This window comes from Pelodiscus sinensis, chromosome 9, assembly GCF_049634645.1.
Source record: "Pelodiscus sinensis isolate JC-2024 chromosome 9, ASM4963464v1, whole genome shotgun sequence".
NCBI classification, from domain to species: domain Eukaryota; kingdom Metazoa; phylum Chordata; order Testudines; family Trionychidae; genus Pelodiscus; species Pelodiscus sinensis.
Genome location: NC_134719.1, coordinates 56703284 through 56731113, shown reverse-complemented (window position 1 = coordinate 56731113; position 27830 = coordinate 56703284). Strand labels below are relative to the sequence as shown.

The 27830-nt window shown below is 49.1% G+C and overlaps 1 protein-coding gene across 1 annotated transcript; it reads right to left on the bottom strand.

Moving 5' to 3' along the window:
* Positions 1–19016: 19016 nt before the first annotated feature.
* Positions 19017–21878, bottom strand: LOC142830685 (uncharacterized). The gene is made up of 2 exons (XM_075937137.1): positions 21564–21878; positions 19017–20363 (listed from the first exon to the last, which is right to left on the bottom strand). Exons 1-2 carry the CDS (start codon positions 21638–21640, stop codon positions 19214–19216), a joined length of 1227 nt encoding a protein of 408 aa, XP_075793252.1. The 5' UTR covers positions 21641–21878; the 3' UTR covers positions 19017–19213.
* Between the last annotated feature and the right edge of the window lie 5952 nt (positions 21879–27830).

Genomic DNA, 27830 nt, shown 5'->3' with positions numbered 1-27830 from the left:
CATTTCAGATTGTGAGACCCTCCCCTAAGTAACAACTGTGCTGCTGCCACTGTGGCTCAGCCTCTTCCACCCCCCAGGGTGAAGAAAGTAGCTTAGTCATGAAACTAGGCCCATAGTGAGTGACTCGGGGGAGAGGTTTCCAGCAGGATTTAAGTTGTAAGGAAAGAGATGTTAGAACTCAAGCAATTTCTTTACATTCACCACAAACCCAGACATTCCAGGGCTATGAATTGCCAGGATCTGGTGCAAACTAATTGTTGTTTTTCCCTCTTGAAAACTCCCATAATCAGGTCTGCAGCCAGCAGGACAGACTGACGTCCATGTTGTGCCTGGCTGGCCAGCTGGTGGCAGTGTTCAGTGCGACACTGCCTGCCTTCAGTGGGAGAGCGCCAGGGAAACTAAATCTCAGGATGGAAGGAGCTGGGCCTAGTGCTGGGCCAGTCCCCAAGGAGGGGGAAAGTGTGCAAGCACCCAGGGCCTTTCCTTCCTTAGGGATGTGAACAGAGCCATGAAGATGCTTCCCTCAGAAACGGGGCAGGTCTGGCCCAGCAGTGGCTTACCCAGCCAGGAAGCAGATGGAAATGCTGCTACTAGCTTGCTGCTCATTGTGAAAATAGCCATTTCTTCTCCAGGCCACCACTGCCTTTGCAGGGACCACCAGGGGAAGGACAGTTTGCAGAAGGGAAAGCCCCCGTATGGGAATGATCAGAGAGTTCCAGGGCCTGTCTGCACAAGGAAATTATTTCAAAATAACTAAACTTGAAATCATAACTCCCACAGTAACTAGTTTGAAATAAGCTTGTTCCCCGAGGAAAGTGGGAGCCCAGATTTCAAAATAACAGGCTTGGGAGTGTGGACATGCCGCTTAGTATTTCAGAATAACTCTAGTGTGGAGCAGGACTCAGCGAGCTCAGAGCACTGAGGTCTAGTGGTGCTGGCGCCGGTTGTGCAGTGGAGGGGGGAACCGGAGCAGTGTCAACGCACCCAGCCTTGGATGCAACGTGCGTCACACAGGAAGATGCTGCTCCGGTTCCCTCTTTCTACCCCTCAGCCCTTGGAGAGTCAATGGACACCACCACCTGCAGAAACTGCACTTTTGGGGTCTGGTCAGTGCATTTTTTTTCTGATTAAATATTGGATGTGTAACCCCTCCTGTTGGCTAGCCCAGTGTGAGGTTATTCAGCATAGGGGAAGCTTGTGACTTCTTACACCACCCTGTGTGTGTGTGGATGGAGGTACCTCGGGGGCAGCCTGCATAGCATCATCTGACGGGGCAGCTTGTTGCAGGCTATTTATCCTCTGGGCTGGCCCATGCATTCTACCCTCTACATTACTCTCCCGGGCCAACTGACGCCGTTCTTCTTGCAACTGTCGGAATATCATGTCGTGAGGCTGCATAGGTGCCAACCTGTTCCGCACTTCTCGGTCCCGGATGCCCCGCATGAACTGTTGTGTCAGTTTATAGTCCCGATCAGGAAAAGGTCGGCCCTGTTGCAGCTTCTCCTCTACTACCCGCAGTAAGGCTTCTAACTCGATGGCATAGGCTGAGGCTGTTTCTCCAGGGCGTTGGCATCACTCATGAAAGTCTGCCATGGGTCCAATGATAAATGACAGTCACTGTATTCTGCTCTAAGCTCTCCAACAGCTCGGGCTGGAAACTGCTCCTGAGGAGGCAGATTAAGGACTAATTTAATGGCTCCCCCACTTAGGTATCTGACAAGGGTGGGGAACTTCAAAGGCTCAGGAATGCAAGTGGCTGCTAGCAGATGCTCTATATCTTTTATCCAGTCCTCAATGTCTACTCTGCAATCTGTGCCACCACTGAAAACAGTCACCCCATGGATTTGGTGCTGTGCAGGGAGGTACGGCACTGCTATGCTCTTCCCTAAGGTTACCCCTCCAACAGCTATATCCTCAGCCACAGGGATCTCTAGGCCACGACACCCATCGGGGGTCTCTACTTTCACTGACGCCAACCCTGGGTCACCCGCTCCCCCATTCCCCCCCCCCGGGATCCAAACTATGAATCCATGCTGTCCTGGCGTGGCAGATTCCTAACTCTGTGCAAACTAATCAAGCTTCCCCCATCTGAGTCACGGCACCAGTAGCTAAAAAATGTAACCGCTCCTGTTGGCTAGCCCAGTGCGAGGTTATTCAGCATAGGGGAAGCTTGTGACTTCTTACAGCACTGTGTGTGTGTGTGGGGGGGGGGGGGGGGGGCTAGGCCTGAGGCTACTTGGTGTGCTCTGCGTTGTGTATGTGTGAGTGCACCTCAGACCAGACCCACTCCGACAAATCACCAGGAACAGGCTTTATTCTGTAAAAAACATAGAAGAGGAAAACAGTTCAGCAGCCCCTTCTCTCAGCATGCAGCCTGTGTGCTGCCTCTAGCACAGTCCTTGCTGAGACCCTGCTGGGGGCAGAGGGCACATATCTGTTAGATATCATGTTAGATATCTTCTAACATGCACAGTTTTTAGTCCAGAACTTGTAGTTCCCAAGGCTGCTGCAGAAACACACTGGACCTTGGGCTACAGATACCAGCTCCCCCGCCCCCCAACCTCAGAGGCTTATGACAAAACTCCGTGAGACCTCTGCACCTGTCCTGATGTAGCACAGTTGTGGACTGAATCAAGCTGGATGTAAAATGGCTTTGGCTTCATTTTAGCACTTGTCCCCCACCTTCTCCATGAGAACACCAGAAACCCAGCGCACCACCCACGGATGCCTTATCCTGACCAACTTCAGCATGGCACCCGCTTCAGCCCTGGCCAGCTGGTGGTGGGTGTCCAGCAGTGTGAGGAAATGAGGAGTTTTGGGGAATCCAAGGGGGTGGTGTGCAGAGGGGGCACTCAGTGCTCCAGGATGGTACCGGTTACAAGTGACAAGAGGAGAGGGAGTGTGTCGTTGCAAAGTCCAGCCCAGAACTGTACAGCCCTAGTGACTGACCAGAGGACACAACTGGTCCTGTCCAGACAGACAACGGGCAGCAGAGGGCAGACCTGGGCAACAGACCCAGCTGGTTCCAGCAAGGGGAGAACTATGGGGAGAGGAGAGTGACCCAGCCAACCCTGTTACCTGGAGAGAAGACAATGGGCAGGGGAGGGGCTGGTGCTGGGGTTACTGGGGGCTCTGACATTAGACTGTGAGGGCTGTCGGGGACAGACAGCAGAGCAGGAAGGACTCAGGTAGCTGCAGGGGAGACCGATGTGTAGGGCTGAGGGCCCAGGCCTAAGAGACGCTTTGCTGTCTTCAGGGCCGGCCCGTGGTATTCTGGTGTGTAGGGTAAACTGAGGCAGCCCATGGTATCTTGCTGAGAACTGACAAATTCAAATCTCAAGTCGCCAGGCCAGCCCTGGGAAGCGTACAGTACAGCAGCTACTGGCACCCTGGTTCCCCTGGCAACCGCATTCCAAAAGGGCCTCACTTCGATAAGGCCGGGACCAAACGACCAAGCACCCGCGCGGGATTGTTTTTCACTGTCTGCTTTGTTCCTCGAAAATAAACTTGGATCCCAAAGATCGCGCCAAGGCAATACCACCCCCGCAGGAGACGTGTTATATTTCCGGCCCACAAAATGACCATCAACTTGCCTTTGTTTATGTTGGCTTCTTTAGCGTGTTAGGAATAACGACCTGGATTAGTGATGACATGTTGAATTGGCAATGGGCGGAGATGCTGTGTAACTGGCGTAGACCATTGGCTTATGCGCATATCTCACTTCCGCTGCTAGAGTTATCAAATCTCTTCTCCTCCGTCCTTCTGCTACCTATATAATATAATGTATGTTTTGGTTAAGTTAGTGCTCTTTGGGCTAACCCCCTGGTCCGCACTCCACCAGCGCTGTGTGTTCAATAAATCCTCTGCTTGTTTTCATTTGCATCAAGTGTGTTCAAGAATCATTCCCACACTGGACACGGGCGTACGGCACCGACCCTGGGCATGCAGGTTTAACACAAAAGGAAGCTTTTCTTCACACCACACGCAGTCGACTTGCAGAACTCCTTGCCAGAGGAGATTGTGAAGACCAGCACTTTAATGGGGTTCAGAAAAGATCTCTATAAATTCATGGAGGTTAGGTACATCAATGGCTGTTAGCCAGGATCAGTAGGAATGGTGTTCATAGCCTCTGTTTGTCAGAGGCTGGGAATGGCGGACTGGAGAGCGATTGCTTATTGTTACTTGTTTTGTTCGCTCCCTCTGGGGCATCTGGCATCCACCATTGTCAGAAGACAGGATACTGGGCTCCACGCACCTTTTGTCTGACCCTGTATGGCCCTGTGTTCAGACATTCAACCTGTAGCAAGTACTAACGAAAAAGATTAAGCACCACTGTAGTGAAAAGTGGTTCAGTTTAATGCTTTTCTACTTCAAAATACTCCTACACACTAACACCCTGGGGGTATATCTACACTACAGCATTAATTCGAACTAAGCTAAACTAGTTCGAATTAGCGTTTTGCTAATTCGAACTAGCATGTCCACATTGAATGTACCCTGAACCGAAGTTAAGGCTGGCTGGAAGCAGTGCCGGCAGGGCATCAGGTTAGGACTTAGAGTGTGGAGCTGCTTCCTCAGGCTAGCCGAGGGCTGTGCTTAAAGGGGCCCAACCCCCACCCCGGACAGACAGTTCTCTGGGTTCCCCGCTTGCTTGTCTACCTCGATGAGGGACAGCAAAGCATTTGTGTCTCAGAGTGCTCTGCTTGTCCTCACCCGGGGTACCACAGCACTCTGCACCATGGAACCAGACCTGCCCCCGGGGACTCTGCTGCGTCTCGCGGACACGTTGCCGGCAGCCTGGCTGCACTCTCTGCAGGCTGCCATCCGGGAGGACCATCGAGCGGATGTCAGGATCCAGGGGGCCCTGTGGGAGAGCTTCCACCCTGAGGAGCGCTAACAGTCTCCCCGGTCTGCCCCACCGGGAGCTCATGCCCCATTCCTCCCTCTCCTCCTTCCACTTCCCTAACCCCCTTCCTGATGTCAAGTAAAAGACACGTATTTTCAAAAATAACAACTCTGTTTATTGAACACAACTGGGGAGGGGGAATGAAACTGTGGGGAGATGGGGGAAAGGAAGCGGGAGAGGGCAGGAGAGAGGGTGGGAGTGGGGATGGGGAAAATTGGGAGGAGGGAGCTGGAAGGGGGAAGCAAGGGGAAGGAGGTTTGGTCCAGAGTGGCGACCTGGGGGAACCTGGGAAGGGCTAGCCTCCCACTAGTTCGAATTAAGTGGCTACACAGCCCTTAATTCCAACTACTTAATTCGAACTAGGCGTTAGTCCTTGTAGAATGAGGTTTACCTAGTTCGAATTAAGCGCTCCGCTAGTTCGAATTAAGTTCGAACTAGTGGTTTGCATGTGTAGCGCCTATTAAAGTTAATTCGAACTAACAGCTGTTAGTTCAAATTAACTTTGTAGTATAGACATACCCAGGAAGAGTTCGCCCTAATCATACACCAAAAATTGAAATGCTAAACCATTATAATAGTTGACTGACAGTGACACTTCCTTCTTACATTATTTCTCTCTCTGTGGAAATGTTTGGTTTAAGTTTTAATTGGGATGTTAAAAGGTAATTTGGGCTGGGGGGGCTAACATGTAACTGCTGAATTTTTCAGCGGTTACACATTTACATGTCAGGGGAAAGTTGGCTCCACAGGAGCAGGTGTGTGCGGAGAACCTATTTTTAAGCCAGTTTCCTGTGCACACTGGCTCCCTCCTTCCCTCTCCTCCCAACCCTGGAGCCTCTGATACAGAGGCGGGGGGTGGCTGGCATATAACAGTGAAGGTTAACAGTACACTATCACATCCCTACTTTACAATTCTCATTTTAAAATATCCTCCCAGAATATCCCCCTGCGCAACCTAGATGACGATCAAGAGTAACTGCTGCAACCATTTGTCACTATTTAGTACTAAGCCAACCACTTACAATATTGTGGCATTCTAATTCATTTAAGAACATCTGACACTTTCAATCAAGTTAACAATGAAACTTTGCTTTGTTTTTCCAAAACAGTTTCCTAATCAATATTACATGAAGAATAAAAAAGTTATCAAAGCTACATCATCATGGAAAATATTGTCTTCTTATTCGTCAGTAGCTGCTTCAGTTCTTCTGCATTAAGAAATGATTAGGCAAAATTTTAAAATAGAAGATGAAAACCAGTTCTGGAACTTGTCTATAGAGTAAAGGCCATAATCACTTTTCTGGTTGATCTTTTCTACGTACTGCAGAAAAACTCCATCTATCTGTTGGCATAGTCTATATGTAACAACTTGAGAGTAGTGAATTTTTTCCTTCCCCAACAAATGGAAACAACATTTTGTTTGTTATGAGGGTCTATTCTGTTAATTGTATGGCTTTGAAGGTATTTGCACAAACCTAATTCACAAATGCCACAGTAACTTCATATTCCGGCAAAGAAATAGTAACCTATTTTACCTCTTCATTGGGAAGTGACTTAATGTAATCGTGCATTAAACCTGTAACAATACATGTTTTGATAAGACATTTAAAATAGAAAAGGCATACAATGCTTGGAGAGAAGAAATTCACTAAGACTTTTAGGGATTGGTACCGAGTCCCACAAAATATATTGGCTATATGGAAACACGTTATTAGCTAGATTTTTGCCTCCATCCCCCAAAGAAACACTGCAACCCTCTCTGAGAAGATGTTTGTGTAATGTGTTTTGTAAACACTACTATCGACCACAACTACGTTCTCCATCTTAATTTTCCGATCAAATAATTAAGATGTAGACCTTGATGGCAATATTTCCAGGCATCTCCTTTCTGGAGACTGAAAGAATTGGTCTTTTAAAATAAATATCTCTCGTTTCCTTCCTGTCAATCTAATGTTAATATTTCCATATTGAAGTGGTATTATTTCTTTCAAATTTCATTGGCATTTAAGAAAAATTAATATTTTCAAGTTACTTTGCACTAAACAGAAATGGCTCATTTCATTTAACATCTGAATCTGTCTCCAGTTCATTTGGGCAACCAATGCTAATAGTTTTCTTTTGGGCTGTTGCTTGCTCATAACGTATATAGCTTTATTAAGTCAGACCTCTGACATTTGGATTGCTTTTATTTATAGAAGTCTTAGTTTTAATACATTGAATATATAATTTACAGAGAAGGGTTGTGGTTTGATGAATTTTATAGTAACCTCCAAAATGCTAATATTTTAAAATATACGCCCCGGGGCTGGTCTCAGAGGCCCTGGGGTGGCGGAGACTTAGCATCCCCTGCACCCAAGAGCAGCAGCAGCCGTGACGGGCTGACACAGTCAGCAGCCTGGGGGCAGGGGAACTTAGCAGTGGGAAAGTCTAGAGCCAGTCAGCAGAGAAGTGGAAGTGACCTCCCCAGGTCCAGCAAACTCCTCATTCAGGACCACGTATTAGATATTGAGCTATGCCTAGTTTCTCCTTACTGGCTATCCCGTCCTTGGCGGTTAGCCTTCTTAACCTTGTTTTCTTTTTACGTATATGGCTTCAAACCTTTTATTATTGGTTTTAACTTCCTTTGCAAGATCCAGTCCTGCCTGGCTTTTGGCCGGCCATTCTTCTACTACACTTTCTAACCAAGGAGTTGGTTTTCATGCTGGTACATCTCTTTTCCCCCGCTCGCAGGATTTCTGCTTTCTCTTCATAACATGCTTGAGATCTTGCTCACTCTGCTTGGTCTGCAACTTGGATTTAAATTCCAAACCTCTTCCACACTCAGATCCTCAAGTTCTTTGCTCCAGTTCACTTCCAATACTAATTCCTATATGTTTTCAATTTAGTCCTTTTGAAATCAAGAAACTTAGTTGCACACTTATTTTTATTTATCCTTCTATTTCATTTCAAATAGCTCATGATCACTTCAACCAAGGTTTTCCTCCTATAACCAACTTTTCTATGAGGCCTCACTCCTCAATATCAAATTTAATATAGCACCACCTCTTCTTGGAATGGTGAGTTTTTGGTGAAGAACTTTGTCAGCTATCACACGTCCAGGAAAACTTGAGCCCTGCCATTATTAGGAGCACTTCTTCTTCATTCTCTATCTTGGAAATTACAGACTCCTATAATCCCCTTAGTGCCAGAAGTATCTATTTCAGTAAAGTATCAGAGGGGTAGCCGTGTTAGTCTGAATCTGCAAAAGCGGTGAGGAGTCCTGTGGCACATCTGACGAAGTGGGTCTTTGCCACAGGACTCCTCGCCGCTATTTCAGTAAAAACATTAGAGATCTTTATCCAAATCCAAATCCGATCCTGGTGGTCTGGTAGCATAACCCAACCACTGTCCTTGGGGAACCTAAGGTAGCTTTCCCCCCTTCTTCCCTCTCTTTGCCCCCCCACTCCAAAGAGATTTTGACCCAGACTGTTTTATCGATTCCATCACTTCTAATTTCTTCACAATTTATCTTCCCATTAATACACAATGCTGCTCCACCATTTTTATCTTTATTTCCCGAATAGCACATGCTCTTCAATACCCATGCTCCAGTCATGACTACTATTCCACTGTTTCTGTTATCCCTATAACCACTTCCTGTGCCAGTAGTTCTAGTTCCTCCCGTTTGTTACCCACACATCTTTGTTGTTTCTGCTTGGCTTGCCCACATTCTTCCTCGGATTAGATTCAGTCATTCTACAGTCAATATTGCCTGTCTGTTAGTGCAAATGCCATTGAAGCTATCTTTCCTCTTAATGTCTATTCTCCTACCCACTGCTGTTCCTTTTCTCCATTGCTATATTTTCTCTCTTGATTTTATTTCCAATCAATATTAGACTGAGATGACAAGTCTTCACGAGCATCTCCCAACTGTCTCTGGAAGAGGCCTTGTGTCAACACAGCTGGGAAGGAGATATTCCTACATCTCAGAAAATGTTGTTGGCATATGCTGCATGTACACTACAGGACAATGCCACCATAGTTTCCATAACGTGGAAATATTCCTACCATTTGCAGCACTGTGTGCTCGCTGTTGCTGAGCACATTCAGGGTGTCTCTATATAAGTTGTACTTACTGCTTTAATTTAGGGATGAAAGAGACTAGTTGAGTCACTACTGAACTAGTTGCTTCCCCCCCTCCCCTGGCTGCCGCTGGGAGAGCGGTGGAGGTAGAAGTGCAGCATGGAACTGGGCATGAGCTGGGAGTCAGCTGTCTCAGCTCCTACCCAGTCCCAGACCACTGGCTCTGCTTTTTAAATGGAAATTTCATCAACTTCTCGATTAGTTGATTATCCATAATTTAGAATCCCTAGTTTAATTATATGACATAGTTAAGTGATAAAACTGCTAGTGTGGGACAGTGACAGCAATGTAATAGTGCTCTGTACTGATAAAGCTATTCCCACACATAAGAATAATCCAGCTCCTAATCAAGGTCCCATCCCATTAAACTTAATGCTATGCAAGTATGTAGGTATGTCACCTCTGCTCTGAACAGTTTATTCAGAGAAAAATGACAAAAGAGATTTAGTGTGTGTGGGGGGGAGAACGAAAAGGGAAATCCCTCCTCCCCTGGGGGGGGGGCCTAGTGTGGAGGGGGGATGAAAAGGGAAATCCCTCCTCCCCCCAGGGGGTAGTATGGGGGAGGGGGGATGAAAAGGGAAATCCCTCCTCCCCTGGGGAGTCGTGCGGGGGAGGGGGGAATGAAAAGGGAACTGACTCCTCTGGGAGGATTGAACCCTTGCCCTGGCGTTAGCAGCACCACAAAGTAAGGCCCTGAGCTAAGCGGCCAGCGGGAGGAAACGTGTCCCCCTTTTTCCATCCTGGCGAGCACAGCGCTCCCCGCTTCCCTCCCTCAGGCCTGGGCGAATGTGGCTCTGCTGCTTTCGGAGCAGTTTCTGTGGCATTTTCAAACCTGCAGTGGCCCGTGCCCAGAGGAAGCCGTTAGCACATGTGGCGCAGTTGGTGTCTGAGGCGCAGGCGAGGGATGCACCCGGCGCGCTGCTCCAGGACGCGACATGGGAGGGGGGATCAAAATGGGCCCACGGGGGAACCCTTCTGGACACCGGAGCTGGAGAGAGCGAGGCCCAGGCTGCCGCGAGGGACAGTAGCGCTGGGAAGCTGCTCCACCAACTCCGCTAGCCGCATCCATATACACATAGCTTCTCTCAAACTGACAGGCGTGAATACAAAGATTAAGGCAAGACTACACCATGCAGGCCCTATTTAAGTCAGTTCTGCTGATATTCATAAAATGCAATAGTGACCTGATTTCCACACTTATGCACTTTTAATGAGCAATGACAGTCCCAGGAATTTAACTATTAAAACGTATACCAAGAGCAGACCATTATATTGACTACTTTTTTGTTTTGGCTCCCACTTGAGGGCCGCATGTTGAGCCCTGCATAAACCCAAACTGCACCACAGGCCGCAAAAAAAAGGTCAGCCCACGGACGGCATGTTGAGTAGCCCTGTGTTAGACCATTTACATACTGTACTGATGATGCAGAATGCCTTCCTCTCCCACCCACCTCTTGCCCAAACTGTATGTCCGGGTAAGAGCTATCTATCTTCCAGACATTTTAGTCTAGGAAGGAAATTAAGGTTATCCAACATAACCTGCTCATTATCCAGCTCTTAATCGGCCCATCCTTATCATTCTGTAATCACTGTTTATCTTTCAAACCCCAGAACTGGATAAAATCAGATGCCTGCAACAGATGAACAGTCCCGTTCACAGTTCCCAAGGGACTGCTGTTGCAACAGAAAAGGCTTTAATTATTTATTCAAATACATAAAAAATGTTTCTTTATGTGCAAATACAAAATCAATGGACCCTTCCTCTATTTACAAAGTAGTGTCTTTTAAAAAGGAAATCAGTACATTTATCCTCCTTCAGTAACTGACCACTGTCTCGAGTCTCTGTACTGCAGAGAGGATTTTGTTTTCTTTTTGTTTCACTGCCCTTTGTTATTTAATACAAAGACACTTGTGTGATAGTTTCTGATGAAGGCTCTATAATTTTAACAAGTTTCTTCATCTTCTCCTCCCTAACCAGACCCAGAACTGGTAAACAATTCCTGCAAGTGTCAGGAGTCAGTTTTTGCTACAAAGAACACTGGCATGAGTATGAAGCACCTGCTGCGTTACAGTAAGTTAACTAGCTGAGAACATTTCTCTGCTCACATTTGATCACATTTAAACACCCCCAAAGCACAGGGGTTAACGTCCCGATCCTGTCCATCATCTATTAAACTCGTGGCTCCTGCTTCCATCTGAAAAACATCCAGCACCTCAGCTGGACCGGGAGAAGCATGTGTGCAAGACTGAATAGCCTGCCCCAATATTTTCTCTCCCCAAATGCCACAACATGTGAATGAAAATACAGAGGCCATATCAACGGTGAATATTTATGTATTTATGTCTGTATTTCTTTTCTCACCCTCTTTATGTAGAACAGACCCTTTTCTGAACACGTCTGCAGACACGAACGTGTGGAGCGGGATGGGACGGTCAGAAGAGCAGGTGTCGGAGAGAATGGATGAACTCCGCTCCCAGGCACAGCACACGGGCAGCCTCGGCTATTGCCGCGAGGAGCAGCGGAGAGATGGTTCTCCGCCCCTCAGGCTCAGGGGTCATCCAGGTAGGGCAGGGTTTCCAGCTGGCCCTCTCTCCTTGCTTCTTCCACCCCACGCAGCCACTCCATGCACCTGCGCACCAGCTTCGGGTTCCTGATCCCCGGTGCCGGATCCTCCTCGTACTCCTCCTCATCGTAGCGATTCTGCTCATTCACCAGCGAGATCTTAGTTAATGAGGTCAGGTCCAGGCCGGCCCTGCTCTGGAAGCCCGGCAGGAGTGGTTGGGAGGAACGGGTGGCGGGGCCAGGGAAGCTCCCACGCAGGGGATTTGCGACATCCCCCGAGAGGGCTGCGGAGCCACCATACGGGGGAGATTCGATGTCTCCTGCGATGGCTGCGATGCCACCACCTTAGAGTGGTGTGGGGCAACCACCTGAGAGGTCTGTGGCGCTGTCACCTGGGAGAACTGCGATGTCCTCTGGGAGGGCTGCTGCGGCATTGTCACCCGGGAGGGCTGCGACGCCACCACCTTGGAGGGCTGCGACGTCCCCAATGCTGGAGTCTGAACACAGCTGAAAAAGAAGGAATGGGTTAAAATAGTACAACCAAAGAGAGACAAGTCTGACAAAGCAGGAGATGTCAAAAGATAATCCCGGAAACGTTCACAAGAACAAACTCTACAGGCAGTTTGAGCAAGGCTGGAGCATTTACTGCTCTGAAATATTAGAGGGACTTGGAGTTTAGCTGCTAATACTCTGGCACCGACCAGTATTTTCAGCCCACTACGGCACCTCCTACTGCTCTTGCACTGCACTCCTTGGTGCATAGGGGAACTGCTTTTTACATTTTAAAACAGTCATTTGCACTGAACATCTTTTGATCGAGATTAGCCCATGTGGCTATGTCTACACTACCGGGTCGGTTAGAAATAAGTTGTTTTGAAATATCTTCTGTTTGTGAATAATAATTCGTAACTATTTTGAAATAATGGGGGTATTTTGAAATAAGCTTATTTCACAACAGGCTTGATAATATGGATGCTCGCCTTGTTATTTTGAAATAATGCCCCAGTGTAGACATGCATTAATATGTGAAAAGAACACTGATTTTATTGTTCAGTTTTTGAAAAGATAAATGGTTCCCTCAACTATTCAGTCAACCTCCATGAACTGATCTCACTTCTCTTTAAACTCTGTTCTAGTTCTAGCCTTCACAGTCTCCTGCAGCAAGGAGTTCCACAGGTTGACTATTTGCTTTGTGAAGAAGAACTTTCTGTTATTAGTTTGAAGCCTGCTACCCATTCCTTTCCTTTGATGTCCTCTAGTCCTTCTATTATGGGAACTAATGAAGAACTTTTCTTTATGCACCCTCTCCATCCCTCTCGTGCTTTTATAGACCTCTATCATATCCCCCCTCCATCTCCTCTTTTCTAAGCTGAAACGTCCCAGTCTCTTTAGCCTATCTTCATATGGGAACTGTTCCAAACCCCTCATCATTGTAGTTGCCCTCCCCTCTCCCCTCTCCCACCCTCTCTCTTCCCCTCTCCCACCTCCTTTTCCCAGTCTCCCCCAGTTTTGTTCAATAAAGAGAGATTCTATTTTTGAACACAATTGTCCTTTATTTTGTACATCAAGAAGAGGGGCTAGGGAGGGGTAAGTGGAAGGACGTGAGGGAGGAATGGGGTACGAGCCCCCGATGGGGAGGACTGGGCTGGCTCTGGAGGCTTCTGGGGGTGGAACCTCTCCTGGAGCCCCCCAATTGCCCCCTCTCCCCAGATAGCAGCCTGTGGCAAGTGCAGCCGGTCTGATGGCCGAGTGCTGTGATGTGCCCAGTGTGGGTACTCCGGGCGATCCAAGCCAGGACTGCTTTGCATGCGGGGCACCCCTGAGAACTGTCTGTCCGGGGTGGGGGTCGGGTCCCTTTAAGCGCAGCCCTCGGCTAGCCTGAGACAGCAGCTCCACGCTCTAAGTCCTCATCTGATGCCCTGCCGGCACTGCTTCCGGCCATCCTTAAGCCCGGTTCAGGGTCCACTCTGTGTGGACATGCTAGTTTGAATTAGCAAAATGCTAATTCGAACTAGTTTTTTAGTCTGGATGCATTAGTTCAAACTAAGTTAGTTCGAATTAGCGCTGTAGTGTAGACATACCCTTAGTGAATTTCTTCTCTCCAAGCATAGTATGCCCTTACTATTTTAAATGTCTTATCAAAACATGTATTGTGGCAGGTTTAATGCACGATTGCATTAAGTCACTTCCCAATGAAGAGGTAAATTAGGTTACCACTTCTTTGCAGGAATAAGAAGTTGCTGTGGTATTTGTGAATTAGGTTTGTGCAAATACCTTCAAAGCTGTACAATTAACAGAGTAGACCCTGGTAACAAACAAAATGTGAAAATTGATGCTTCCATTTGTTGGGGAAGGAAAAAATTTACTTCTATCAGGTTGTTGCGTATAGACTATGCAAACAGATAGATGGAATTTTTCTACAGCATGTAGAACAGCGATTACGGCAAGTTCCAGAACTTGTTTTCATGTTATATTTTAAAATTTTGCCTAATCATTTCTATATGCAGAAAAACTTAAGCAGCTACTGACGAATAAGAAGCCTAATATTTTCCATGATGACGTAGCTTTGATAACTTTTTTATTCTTCATGTAATATTGATTAGGAAAGTGTTTTGGAAAAACAAAGCAAATTTTCATTCTTAACTTGATTAAATGTGTCAGGTGTTCTTAAATAAATTAGAATGCCACAATATTGTAAGTGGTTGGCTTGGTACTAAATAGTGACAAATGGTTGCAGCAGTTACTCTTGATTGTCATCTAGGTTGCGCAGGGGGATATTCTGGGAGGATATTTTAAAATGAGAATTGTAAAGTAGGGATGTGATCGTGTACTGTTAACCAGTTATATGCAAGCCACGCCCCGCCTCTGTATCAGAGGCTCCATGGTGGGGAGGAGAGAGGAGGAGGGAGCCAGTGTGCGCAGGAAGCTGGCTTAAAAGTAGGTTCTCCACACACATCGTCTCCCGTGGAGCCACCTTTCCCCTGACATATAAATGTGTAACCGCTGAATAATTCTGCAGTTACATGTTAACCCCCTCAGCAAAAATGATCTTTTAACATCCCAATTAAAAATTAAAACAAACATTCCTTAGAGTTTGAAATAATTTAAGAAGGAAGTGTCACTGTCAGTCAACTATTACAATGGTTTGGTATTTTAATTTTTGGTGTATGATTAGGGCTAACTCTTCCTGGGTGTTAGTGTGTAGGAGTATTATGAAGTAAAAAAGCATTAAACTGAACCACTTTTCACTACAGTGGTGCTTAATCTTTTTCGTTAGTATTTGCTACAGGTTGAATGTCTGAACACAATATGAGAAGGGCCATACAGAGTCAGACCAAAGTGGAGCCCAGTATCCTGTCTTCTGACAATGGTGGATGCCAGATGCCCCAGAGGGAGCGAACAAAACAAGAAAAAATAAGCAATAAGCAGATGAGGTCTCCTCACCTCAAAAAAGATATTTTGGCCTTGGAAAGGATTCAGAAAAGGGCAACTAAAAGGATTAGGGGTTTGGAACGGGTCCCATATGAGGAGAGGCTAAAGAGACTGGGACTTTTCAGTTTAGAAAAGAGGAGACTGAGGGGGGATATGAGAGAGGTCTGTAAAATCATGAGTGGTGTGGAGAGGGCTGATAAAGAAAAGTTATTTATTAGTTCCCATAATAGAAGAACTAGAGGACACCAAATGAAATTAATGGGTAGCAGGTTTAAAACTAATAAAAGGAAGTTCTTCTTCACACAGCGTTGTCAACCTGTGGAACTCCTTGCCAGAGGAGGCGGTGAAGGCTAGGACTATAATTGAGTTTAAAGAGAAGCTGGATAAATTCATGGAGGTTTGGTCCATAAAAGGCTATTAGCCAGGGGATAAAATGGTGTGCTTGGGTCTGTTTGTCAGAGGCTGGAGAGGGATGGCAGGAGACAAATCGCTTGATCATTGTCTTCGGTCAACCCTCTCTGGGGCACCTGGTGGTGGCCACTGTCAGTAGACAGAATACTGGGCTAGATGGACCTTTGGTCTGACCCAGTACGGCCGTTCTTATGTTCTTATGTAGCAATTGCTCTCCAGTCCGCCATTCCCAGCCTCTGACAAACAGAGGCTATGATCACCATTCCTACCGATCCTGGCTAACAGCCATTGATGTACCTAACCTCCGTGAATTTATAGAGATCTTTTCTGAACCCCATTAAAGTGCTGGTCTTCACAATCTCCTCTGGCAAGGAGTTCTGCAAGTCGACTGCGTGTGGTGTGAAGAAAAGCTTCAACAGACTGAAAACAGATCAATCAGCTCTGACTTGGACATCCTGATCTGTTGTGCAAGTCTCCAAAATCTTCATTAGTTATCGGAAAGTTTTTGTAAAACTGGGGATGTAAAATCCCGTTTAAAATATTAACTGGTTAAACCAGGGGTTCTCAAACTTTGATCCCATGACCCCCTAAAATGCTCAATGAATTTGTGTGACCCCCGACCCTCACTGGCCTGGGTCGCTTCCTCCCCCCTTCTCACCAAACTCCTTGCCCTCCTGGGTTTCCTTCAAGGCGTTTGCAGTCCTCAATGCCCTTCCCCCCGTCTCTTTCCCCTCTGCGCCTTTTTCCGTTCCGTGTCCCTTTGGTTCCTTCCCTCTCTCCTCTCCTCCGTCCTCCACTCCTCTCCCATGTCTCCTCTGATTCCTCCTCTGACCCCCACACGCCGTTATTTACCTCCGGGTCCTCTGCCCCGACCCAATTCCCCAGCCCGCTACCTGAGGGACCCCGCCCTCCCCCAGCTGGGGAAGCGTTCGGCCGCCCGGCAACTGTGCTGCGGCATCGGCTTCACTCTCCCGCCGCCTTGCCTTCTCCTGCAGCTGAGCTGCGCTCCTGGAATCCCGTGGCCTCGGCCACGCGGCGCGGCTAGCCGGCAGCTGCCTTCCACCATCCTGCCGCTCTTCACGGCCCAGGGAGAGGGGTCACAAGTGAAAAACCAAATCCAGCTGCAACCCCCCTCTAAGTTGTTTGTGACCCCCCCGGAGGTCGTGACCCACCGTTTGAGTAACACTGGGTTAAACTACACGTGGGCCTGGTCAGGCTGCTCTGGCCCATCTGCCTAGAGCCTGCCACACTGCGGGAAGAGGTTTGTTTCAGCCCAGCTGGCCTGGACTGCCCCCTGTGGCGTAGCCTGGCAAGGCTGCTCTGATCAGGCTGGGCGCCAGGTAACTGGTTACCAGTGAGCATCACCTAGTCTTTCAGGTCTGCGTTATACGTCATACACAAGCCCAACTAAACATTGGAAAGAAACCTTTAACAGCTCTGTCATTTAGAAGTGATTCTTAGTGCACAGTTGCCAGTTCTAAAAGCCCCCCTTCCATGGTGTTCGAGACAATGACTTCCAAGTCCCTGACCACATTAGGGTTTGTAACCATGTTTAGAATGTTTTCAGGACTTTCCTTTGCTTGTGTAATTCATACATATTGTTTCATGATGTTTTATTTTGTATGCTGCAAAAGGAACAGTAGACTTACAAATCCAGGCCATAATTCCCTTTTGTAATGGCAACATTACTCGCACATGGTGAAGTGTCAAGGCTAGAAACACTGATACCAGAGCACTAGGACAGGGAAAGTCACAGGTCTTCAGTGAGACAAGTCATTTTACTTTAATGGCTCGTATTAGACCCCTGCCAGTGCTCGGCCTTTATAGTTTTTGTTGGATTGAGTGTAATGTAGAGAGTGGGAAAATCATTTATTTGTGGGAAAAAAAAAAACATTGAGGCATATTTTCTGCCCCACCAGGGATTGCTTGAAAGCTGTTTATTGGTTTTTTTAGAGTTTTACACGTAGGCCTGGTAGAAATAAATTGAGCAGAGTGCCAATAAGGCTTCAATAGGGTTATTCTGTATATAGCGTGGGTTATTGATTACAGGTCTTCACCTTAAAAAACAACGAATAGTCTAGTAGCACCTTAAAGACCAACAAAACACGTAGAAGGGATCATCAGCATTGTAACAAGGATTGGGCAAGAGGGGCACTTGCCCCGGGCACAGTACTTTTAGGGATGCAAAATTAAAAATAGGAAAGTTAAAATATTATTTCTTTTATATCTTTACTATCATCTATTTCCAATCTCAATATATATGCAATTAACAACATATGCAATTAATAAAATACACAGAAATTAAGAATTTTATCTTTTTTGGGGGGCGATGGTGGGCTGTTCAGTAGCTTAGTGTGTAGCAACTTTAAAATGTTGTATTTTTTAACCAGGACAGATCCCCTTTATCATATTGGAACGTGTTTAATTTAGATATACTGTGATTGAGTTAGACAGGGGCTACTCAACTTTGGAAGCCCTGGGGGCCACAGTGATACTCACAGCACATGCCGAGAGCCCCAACTTAAGTGTGGTCGCATATACATATGCAAATAACTTCTCTCAAACTGACAGGCATGAATACAAAGATTAAGGCAAGACGACACAACATGCAGGCCCTAATTAAGTCAGTTCTGCTGATATTAAAAAAATGCAATATTTACCCGATTTCCACCCGTATGCACTTTTAATGAGCAATGACAGTCCCAGGAATTTAACTTCGAAAATGCATACGAAGAGAAGATCATTATATTGACTTTTTTGTTTTGGCTCCCACTTGTGGGTCACATATTGAGCCCCACATGAACCCAAACTGCACCACAGGCCTCAAATAAATGGGTCGGCTCACAGATGGCATGTTGAGTAACCCTGTGCTAGACTATTCATATACCGATGATGCACAATGCCTTCCTCTCCCACTCACCCCTTGCCCAAACTGTATATCCGGGTAAGAGCTATCTATCTTCCAGACATTTTAGTCTTTGAAGGAAATTTAGGTTATCCACTTTCTCCGGCTCTCAATCAGCCTATAATCTTTCTGTAATCACTGGTTATCTTTCAAACTGAGGAGTGAATAAAATATGAATATGAAGCACCTGTTGCGTTACAATAAGTTAACTAGCTAAGAACATTTCTCTGCTCATGTCTGATCACATTTAAACACCCCCAAAGCACAGGGGTTAACGTCCCGATCCTGGCCATCATCTATTAAACCTGCTACGCTCCTGCTTTCAGAAGAAAAACATCAAGCATCTCAGCTGGATCGGGAGAAGCACTGACTAGCCTGCCCCAATTTTTCCTCTCCCCAAATGCCACAACATGTGAATGAAAATACACAGGCCATAGCAACGGTGAATATTTATTTCTTTTCTACCCTCTCCTCCCCCCGTTTCCGTAGAACAGACCCCTGTGGGTCCCAGCGCATTTCACACGGACAGCTGTCCCTCGCCTCTGTCTAGGCTCTCAGCTGGACCTGGAGAAGCACGTGTGTAACACTGATTCGCCTGCCCCAATATTTTCGCTCCCAAATGCCACAACATGTGAATGAAAATACAAAGAACATAGCAACGGTGAACATGTATTTATTTCCCCCCCCCCTTTTTTATGTAGAACAGACCCTTTTCCAGACACATCTGCAGACATGAACGTATGGAGTGGGATGGGATGGTCACAAGACCAGGTGTCGGGGAGGATGGATGAACTCTGCTCCCAGGCACAGCACACGGGCAGGCTCGGCTATTGTCGCGAGGAGCAGCGGTGAGATGGCTCTCCACCCCTCAGTCTCAGGGGTCATCGAGGTGGGGCAAGGTTTCCAGCTGGCCCTCTCTCCTCGCTTCCTCCACCCCTTGCAGCCACTCCATACACCTGCACACCAGCTTCAGGTTCCTGATCCCCGGCGCCGGATCCTCCTCATACTCTTCGTCATCATAGCGGTTCTGCTCATTCACCACTGAGATCTTTATTAACGAGGTCAGGTCCAGGCCGGCCCTGCTCTGGGAGCCCGGCAGGGGTGTGGTGCTGCCCAAGGGATTCCTCCATCCGCTCTGGTTCTCCAGGTGGCGGCGCAGCAGCAGCCTGGTCGCCTCGGCCGTGAGGTTGATGGTGTAGTCCGTGGTGGGGACCTCAGCCTCCGGCTCCGGCTTCGCCGCCACACCTCGGTTCCTGATGGTGCGGCTGCGGGTACGGGTCGGGCTCGACCTCTGTGGCTGCTGCGGTGGCTGTGGCTGTAGCTGTTGTTGTTGCTGCTGCTGATGCAGGGAGGCGCAGAGGCGGGAGTTGGGCAAGGGGCCGGTTCTCGCCTGGGGCGCCCCGCGTGGATTCCTCTCCTTAGGAGCTACCTGCTTCTTTGGCTGCTTACGGGTGGTGGCGGGGCCAGAGGCCGCAGCAGCGGGAGGCTGGATGGGCGGTAGAGGCTTGGCGATGCCGCATGACCCCTGTGCTCTACCCGCCGACTCAGCAGCCACTGTCTCCCGGGGCAGGTGGAATAGATTTTTCTCTGGGTTTGAGATGCGCTCCCAAAGGACAGAGGAGCACTGCTGCAGCTGGCGGGGGCCCCGGCTCTGTAACTTAGAGAGGCGACGGCAGCAGGGCTGAGCCGGAGGAGTGGGTGTGAGGACGGGAGGAGCGGGTGGCGGGGCCTGGGAAGCTCCCACGCGGGAGGGCTGCGACATCCCCCGGGAGGGCTGCGGAGCCACCACATGGGGGAGTTGCGATGTCCCCTGCATTGCCTGCGATGCCACCACCTTAGAGTGGTGTGGTGCCACCACTGGAGAAGTCTGTGGCGCTGTCCCCCGGGAGAACTGCGATGTCCTCTGGGAGGGCTGCTGCGACATTGTGACCTGGGAGGGCTTCGGTGACGACATCACCCGGGAGGACTGCGACACCACCACCTGGGAAGGATGCGACGTTCCCGATGCTGGAGTCTGAACACCGCTGAAATAGAAGGGACGGGTTAAAACAGTACTCCAAGGGGAGACAAGTCTGACAGAGCAAGAGATGTCAACAGATAATCCCGGAAACGTTCACAAGAACAAACTCTACAGGCAGTTTGAGCAAGGCTGGAGCATTTACAGCTCTGAAATATTAGAGGGACTTGTAGTTTAGCTGCTAATACTCTGGTACCGACCAGTATTTTCAGCCCACTAGGGCACATCCTACTGCCCTTCCTCTGCACTCCTTGGTGCACAGGGGAACTGCTTTTTACATTTTAAAACAGTCATTTGCCTAATGGAACCCTGTGCCAAGTTCCCTGCCTACCACAACCCCAGAGCTCCGAGTGGCTGCTCCATGTGTCTTTCTGTGGGGCACAGTGGGAGGCGGAGAAGGGGGAGCTACATGCATTGCCCAGGCCCCCAGCACAATCTCTCAGCTCCCATTGTAATGGAGATTGTGATGTAATGTCAAGTGTGTCCGGTATTTTTGCTGGAACCATCTGGCAACCCCTAGCTCTTACACAGCAGAGCCCCACTTGTCATGTCAAATTGGGACCAGGACCAAACCAGATGATCAAAAATTCAGATATTCAGGAGAGTAGGGAAGTGTGAGGCCACAGCGCCATCTAGTGGCCATGGGAGGGTTGCCTGCTGCTGGCCCTGCATGCGCTGGTTATTAGGTCAACATGGAAAGTTGCACAATGGAAGGCTGGAAAAATCGGGCTCTACTGCACGAATATGTGAAAAGAACACTGATTTTATTGTTCATCTGTAAGGACTCCATATAATAGGGCATCTCGTATTACACACTCCTGGCAGTGACACACACACACCCTCAACCTCCTTAGCAACAGGGCAGATAGTTGGGTGTAACAATCCACTCCTGACAGAATCAGGAACTGCTCAGGCCCAACCAATGTAGAGAAGCTGAACAATTCCCCAAGCAGATGATACATTCTGGCTCATTTGCTGGGTCTTAAAGAGAACAAAGTCCTGGATCTTCTCCCTATCACTATCTCATCCACTCAACAGTGAGACTCAGGCAGGGCAGGAGACTATGGGAAAAGGGAAACAAAAGACACAAAATCCACTGTCCCCACTGGTAAGGAATAGTTCCAATATGAATGTTTCTACAACTTCCATTTGGCCAGCACCCGATAGGTCAGGCAGCATCAGCGCCAAATCTATCACAGGCTCTTACCTTCTCCGGAGAGACGTGTCTCTTTTCTCAGAAAGGGATTTGTATAACACTCCAAGAAGATTCTTCTTAGTGTTCATGTTCGAGGCCTGAGAGCGCTCAAGGTAAGAAGAGCAGACCTCGAGATGACTCCCGGCCGCAAAGCTACGGGAGTCTGAAATTGCCCCGGCCCCGCATCCTGTCCTACCTGGCTGTTGTCATGGACTCTCTGTGAGTTCACCACCTGGCAAGGTCCTTTAACCAATAAGCGGAGACACCGAAAAAGGCCTTGTGATGTCACCGCCACACCCTGTCCTGCCCCTGGCCAGCCCCTCTGCATATTTGAGCCTCTCCCCCCTGCATTTCCCCTACTCACTCAATGTTAGTGCTAGGAATCAAGCAGGCTGCACATGGAATCGTCAGAGGCTGCTCAGTGCCACATGTACTTGGCAGATTGTAAGGTCACAAAAGACCAATCACCTAACCCAAGGGTGGACAATAATTTTCACTGTGGGGGGTCACTTCAGCAATTTTGATTTGTGGTCACAGGCTGGATTTGTGCCCCCTGGAAGGTGCAGGGCCTCAGAGCTACAGAGAGAGAGAGGGAGTTAGGGATGTTAAATTTAAACAGAGCTCAAAATGGCCGCCCTTAAAAGGACAATGCCGGCTCTCCTGTTAAAAGGACAAACTGTTTTGTTTTTTTGCTTATCTTCTTTTCCCTGTCCTTTTTTGTTTGGTTGGTTTGCTCAACAACTTTTTCTTGGGGCTTTTTTATTCCCCATCAACAACTTTTCCCTTGGGAATGGCCGCCCTTAAAGGGGCAAGGCTCTTTTTTTTTTGGCTTAAAAATCTTTGGTTTAAAGTTTAAAGAGTGTGATTTGAGAAAATTACACTATTGAAAAAAATTAGGACTGAACTGACTAACTTTTAATTGCATAAAATGAGATCAATTAATGGTGACTCCCTTGCATAAGTAATATATGAGAGACAATACCTGAAAAAGAGGGAAATGTATTAAAATTTGAAAGGTTTAATTTGTTTTCTACATATCAATTCATTATTTTTGTTGCAAACTGCTATAATAAACCATGTAATAGGATTACGTATTCAAAAAATTATACACTTTACAGTAAAAGAATGCTTCAAGAACTAATCATACTGCCCAGAGATTCTTTTCTTTTCTTTATCAGTGTTGCTATGTAGCGCTTAACCTTCACTGACTATGAATTCCACTACAAAACAGAATATGGAGATTTACTATCACTTAACATTCTCAACTTGAGTTCTCGAAGACTGATAACATTCCTATTTCATATAGTTGAGTAAAGAGGCAGGTATTTAATTAATCGAGTAGTCCATAGAATTATTGACTACTTGATTAGTCGATTGGCAACCCAGGTTGTGCCATTTTCTTCCCCCTGGCTGTGTCTAGACTGGCAAGGTTTTCCGGAAAATGAGCCGCTTTCCCGGAAAAACTTGCCAGCTCTCTACACTGGCCGCTTGATTTTCCACAAAAGCAATGACAATCTGCTGTGCGAAATCAACTGCTTTTTCAGAAAAGCTTTGCCGCTCCCGTTCGGGGAAAAGTCCTTTTTGCGAAAAACTGTTGCACAAAAGGGCCAGTGTAGACAGCTAGCTAAGACTTTTGCGGAAAAGCAGGCTAAATGGAAAAAAGCGGTTTGGATGCCGGGAGACCCCGTAGGAGCCCTGGATTTCCTGGGAACCCGAGCTCTTTAAGCAGTCACAGGCTACTGAGCGCACGTGGCAGGACCGTGCCACAGAGCTCTATGGCCTGAGGTCTGCCACAGCGCCCGTCCTGCCCAGCAGCCATCAGAGCCAGCCATGGCAGCTCCAGGCGGTGAGCCACCTGCACCCCCAGTGCAGGAGGCCCCCACAGGATGGAAAAGACGGGCTCCCTCGTGGTCCCCCAGGGAGCTGGAGAGCCATGGACCTCTGGCAGGAGGAGGAGGGCCTCCACGACACGAGGTCCCGGCACCGCAACACTGATATCTTCGGCCGCATGGCTCAGGCGCTGGCCCAGCACGGACACCCTGCCCGGAACCTCGACCAGGTGCGGGCGAAGGTGAAGGAGCTGCGCCTGGCCTACGTGAGGGCCAGCGAGTGCAGGGGGGCAGGACCAGACACCTGCCCCCACTACGACCGACTACACGCCATCCTTGGCCAGCCAGCCCCGCGAATCCCAGACATGCCCGTGGACACCTGTGAGCACCCCCCCCCCCGTCACCCAGACCACCAAGGCGGGGGAAGGAGAAAGCAGCGCTTCGGAGGAGGAGGCCAGCGTTGCCACCCAGCAGGCCCCCTCCAGCAGCCCCTCCGAGGCCGGGGAAGGATCCACCGGTGATTGTTGGACTTTGCACTCACAATGGCGGGGGGCAGAGGGGGAGAGCCAGGCGCCCGGGGGGGAGGGGAAGGGAGGGGGAGAGCATGTCACTCTGGCCACGTGAGCTGCACGCTGTGTAGCATTAGGCAGCAAGCAGCACGTGCAGCCTTGTGACCGAGCGGCACGTGGCCGCAGCAGGCAGTTGCAGAGCACGCCTGGGACCGTGCTGCTCACACACATTCGGCAGGACCAGGGGGAAGGGTGGATGCCGGCTGGAACCGGCCAGGGCCCCAGGGACTGAGCCCAGAGCCTGCACCTCCGCCAAGGGTGCAGCACGGAGAACGGCAACACTGTCCCATGCCTGGCTGTGAGGCACAGCCAGCTGCTCCTGGATAAACTGCAGTGTCACAGCCCTGAGACCGTGGCCCCCACTGAGCCCCTCGCCTGCTCCTGGTGCCTTGGCTGGCTCCCCGAGGGAAGTCCCCACTGCGGCCGCACATGTCCCTGGGCTACCGTTGTGTGAGGGATAGTGGGAGGAAGAAGGGGGGGAAGCGCTCGGGTCGCCTTTAGGGCCGCCTGAGCTTTGCTCCAAGGGTGGGACACCCTCCCCCCCAGTCACCGTGGGGGGTCACTTCAGGAATTTTAATATGTGGTCACAGGCTGGTTTTGGGCCCCCTGGAAGGTGCAGGGCCTCAGAGCTACAAAAAGAGAGAGGGAGTTAGGGATGTTATATTTAAACAGAGCTCAAAATGGCCGACCTTAAAAGGACAATGCCTGCTCTACTGATAAGGCCTGCTCTTGTGGATAAGGGAGAAGCGGTGGATGTGGTTTACCTAGACTTTAGTAAGGCATTTGATATGGTCTTGCATGATATTTTTATCAATAAACTAGGCAAATACAACTTAGATGGGGCTACCATAAGGTGGGTGCATAACTGGCTGGATAACTGTACTCAGAGAGTAGTTATTAATGGTTCACAATACTGCTGGAAAGGCATAAAAAGTGGAGTTCCGCAGGGATCTGCTTTGGGACCGGATCTCTTCAGTATCTTCATCAACGATTTAGATATTGGCATAGAAAGTACCTTATGGTCTGAGGTAAACAGGATGAAGTTTAATAAAGACAAATGCAAAGTACTCCACTTAAGAAGGAAAAATTAGTTTCACACATACAGAATGGGAAGCGACTGTCTAGGAAGAAGTACGGCAGAAAGGGATCTAGGGGTTGTAGTGGACCACAAGCTGAATATGAGTAAGTAGTTTGATGCTGTTGCATAAAAAGGAAACATGATTCTGAGATGCATTAACAGGTGTGTTGTGAGCAAGACACCAGAAGTCATTCTTCCGCTCTACTCTGGACTAGTTAGGCCTCAGTTGGAGTATTGTGTCCAGTTCTGGGCACCGCATTTCAAGAAGGATGTGGAGAAATTGGAGAGGGTCCAGAGAAGAGCAGCAAGAATGATTAAAAGTCTAGAGAACATGACCTATGGAGGAAGGCTGAAGGAATTGGGTTTGTTTAGTTTAGAAAAGAGAAGATTGAGGGGGGACATGATAGCTGTTTTCAGGTGTCTAAAAGGGTGTGATAAGGAGAAGGGAGAAAACTTGTTCATCTTGGCCTCTGAGGATAGAACAAGAAGCAATGGGCTTAAACTGCGACAAGGGAAGTTTAGGTTGGATATTAGGAAAAAGTTCCTAATTGTTAGGGTAGTCAAACACTGGAATAAATTGCCCAGGGAGGTTGTGGAATCTCCATCTCTGGAAATATTAAAGAGTGGGTTAGATAAATGTCTATCAGGGATGGTCTAGACAGTATTTGGTCCTGCCATGAGGGCAGGGGACTGGACGCAATAACCTCTTAAGGTCCCTTCCAGTCCTAGTAGTCTATGATTCAATGATTCTATGATAGAAGGACAAACTGTTTCGGTTTGTTTTTTTTGTTTTTTGTTTTAGTATTTTTGTTGTTGTTGCATAGAGTGAACAACAATAGTAATACCATGAGAAATGATACACAAAACTTTAGAAGAAATTGTACATATATTACCCAAATCCTGAACCATCTACTTTGGGGATTAAACTGTGTTAACAGAAATTGAGTTAAATAGTTTTACGACGACATTGCCTAAAGTGTTAGGCCTAAACTCATGCCCCCGGCACCCTCACACATGACTTGTTCCATCCCCTGCCTTCCTCATGTTTACCCCTCCTTTCAACCCCTCTTCTCCCAGCACCCACTCCTCTCCTCTCCTCTTCCTTTCTCTTCCCCCAATGCCCCTCCATTCTCCTCTCTCAGTATTACTAACCCCTCCCGCCTCCACAGATACCTTCCCCCCACCCTCTGCCCTTTCCCCTCATTCTCTTCTCTTGGCTCCCTGGCAGGTCTCTCCTCCACCCTGCCCCCTGGTGCCTTCCCCTTTCTTCTCCTGCCCTGCGCCCCTCCTCTCCGTCAGTACAAGCCCCTTCCTCTCCTCACCCCAACCTTCCCCTTAGTAATCCCCCTGTCCCTTCCCTCACCTTCCTGACACCTGCATCCCTCAACCCTCTTGTGCTGGATGCGGGGCTGCATGGCCGGTGGCTGCCCCATGTGCCTGGGCCGGAGCCAGGGCCACGGTGCTATTTTTAGTATCCTAGCCCTGGCCCAAGAGCAGCTCTACCATGGCCCTACTCCAGTCCCGGCAACCGGGGCAGCTGAGGGGGTGGACTGGCTTTGGTGCACAAACTTCTGGCTGCGGGAACAAAAGGCTGTGCTGGAAGGCCAGGGCTTGCCTGCAGCCTCCGCTCCACCCCTGGGCTGGTGGATTCCCGAGGCCTGGGGATCCATTCCGCTCTTGGAACTGGCTCAGGGTGCTGAGCTGTAGCTCCCTGCTGAGGGGTGCTGGAGACAGGGCTGACAGAGCGAGGCTGCTACTACCAAGCTGACGACTCTAGCCAGGGTTTGGAGTAGGGTGGCTGGAAGGTGAGGACAGGAGGCAGGATGGAGCCCAGGAGGGTGGGAAGGACGCACCAAGGGAAGGGAAGAGAAGGCAGGCGATTGGGAGGTGCAGAGAGTCAGGCAGGGGCTTGGGGAGGAGGGGGCCCCAGCAAGCATGGAGAGGTGTCCCAGAGGGGCAGGGCAGGACTGGCCCTTGCGCCTCCCAGGGAAGAAAGAAAAGTGGCTCCGTCAGTAGCTGAAGGCCAAACCCAGCTCCCCGCAGAAGGCTGCCTCCTCCCCGCGTCCTGCAGGGCTGAAGCGGTGGCTCCCATCTCTGCTCCTTGGGGCTTTCGGGGAAGCAGGCCCTGTGTGCCGGGACTGAGCTGAGGCCGCGGTTCTACTTTTAGTACTGCTGTCCTAGCAGCTGCAGCCCCCGGTGCTCCTGGGGGCAGGGCCACGTGGCGGGTGGCTTCCCCCTGTGCCAGGACTGGAGCTGGGGCCACGGTGTGATTTTTAGTACTGCAGCCCAGGCTCCAGCTGTGGCAGCTGCCACACGGCCCCACCCCGGGAGCAGCTGGGCTGTGACTGCGCAGCCGCACTGTGGGCGGGACTCACATTTGTGGTGTGTGCCCCTGCAGACACGCACCTCACAGGGAACCGGGGTCAAGGGAGCAGCTAAAGATCCTGGGAGCTGGAGGCCTTTTCCCCTGGCGCTTCACAGGCCTGTAACTTGTTTCACTGAGCCAGAAAGTTCTAGTGCAGGGAAGTGACAGTGTAAACCAGGCCTGGGCAAAGTATGGCCCACCAAGCCACCAGATCCAGCCTGCAGAGGCAGCAGGGAGCTCCGGGCAGGCCCCCTGCTTGCCCTGCATGCCGCTCACAAACGCAGCTGCCTGGCCCCATTTCCCTTTCAAAACTGTAATCCTGGAGGGGAGGGAGGTAACTTTCAGGTGCTGCCCCCACCCCCAGCACGATCCCATTGGCCAATTTCTGGCGGAGCTGCCTGTTAGAACAACAGGCACCCCCAAAGCACCGTACCCCCT

What these genes read in the sequence shown, in the direction of transcription:
- LOC142830685 (XM_075937137.1), bottom strand. Translation starts at nt 21,640, where the DNA reads ATGAACACTAAGAAGAATCTTCTTGGAGTGTTATACAAATCCCTTTCT. An exon ending in GACACGTCTCTCCGGAGAAG is followed by an intron (nt 20,364 to 21,563) that starts GTAAGAGCCTGT and finishes CTTCTATTTCAG; the next exon opens with CGGTGTTCAGACTCCAGCAT.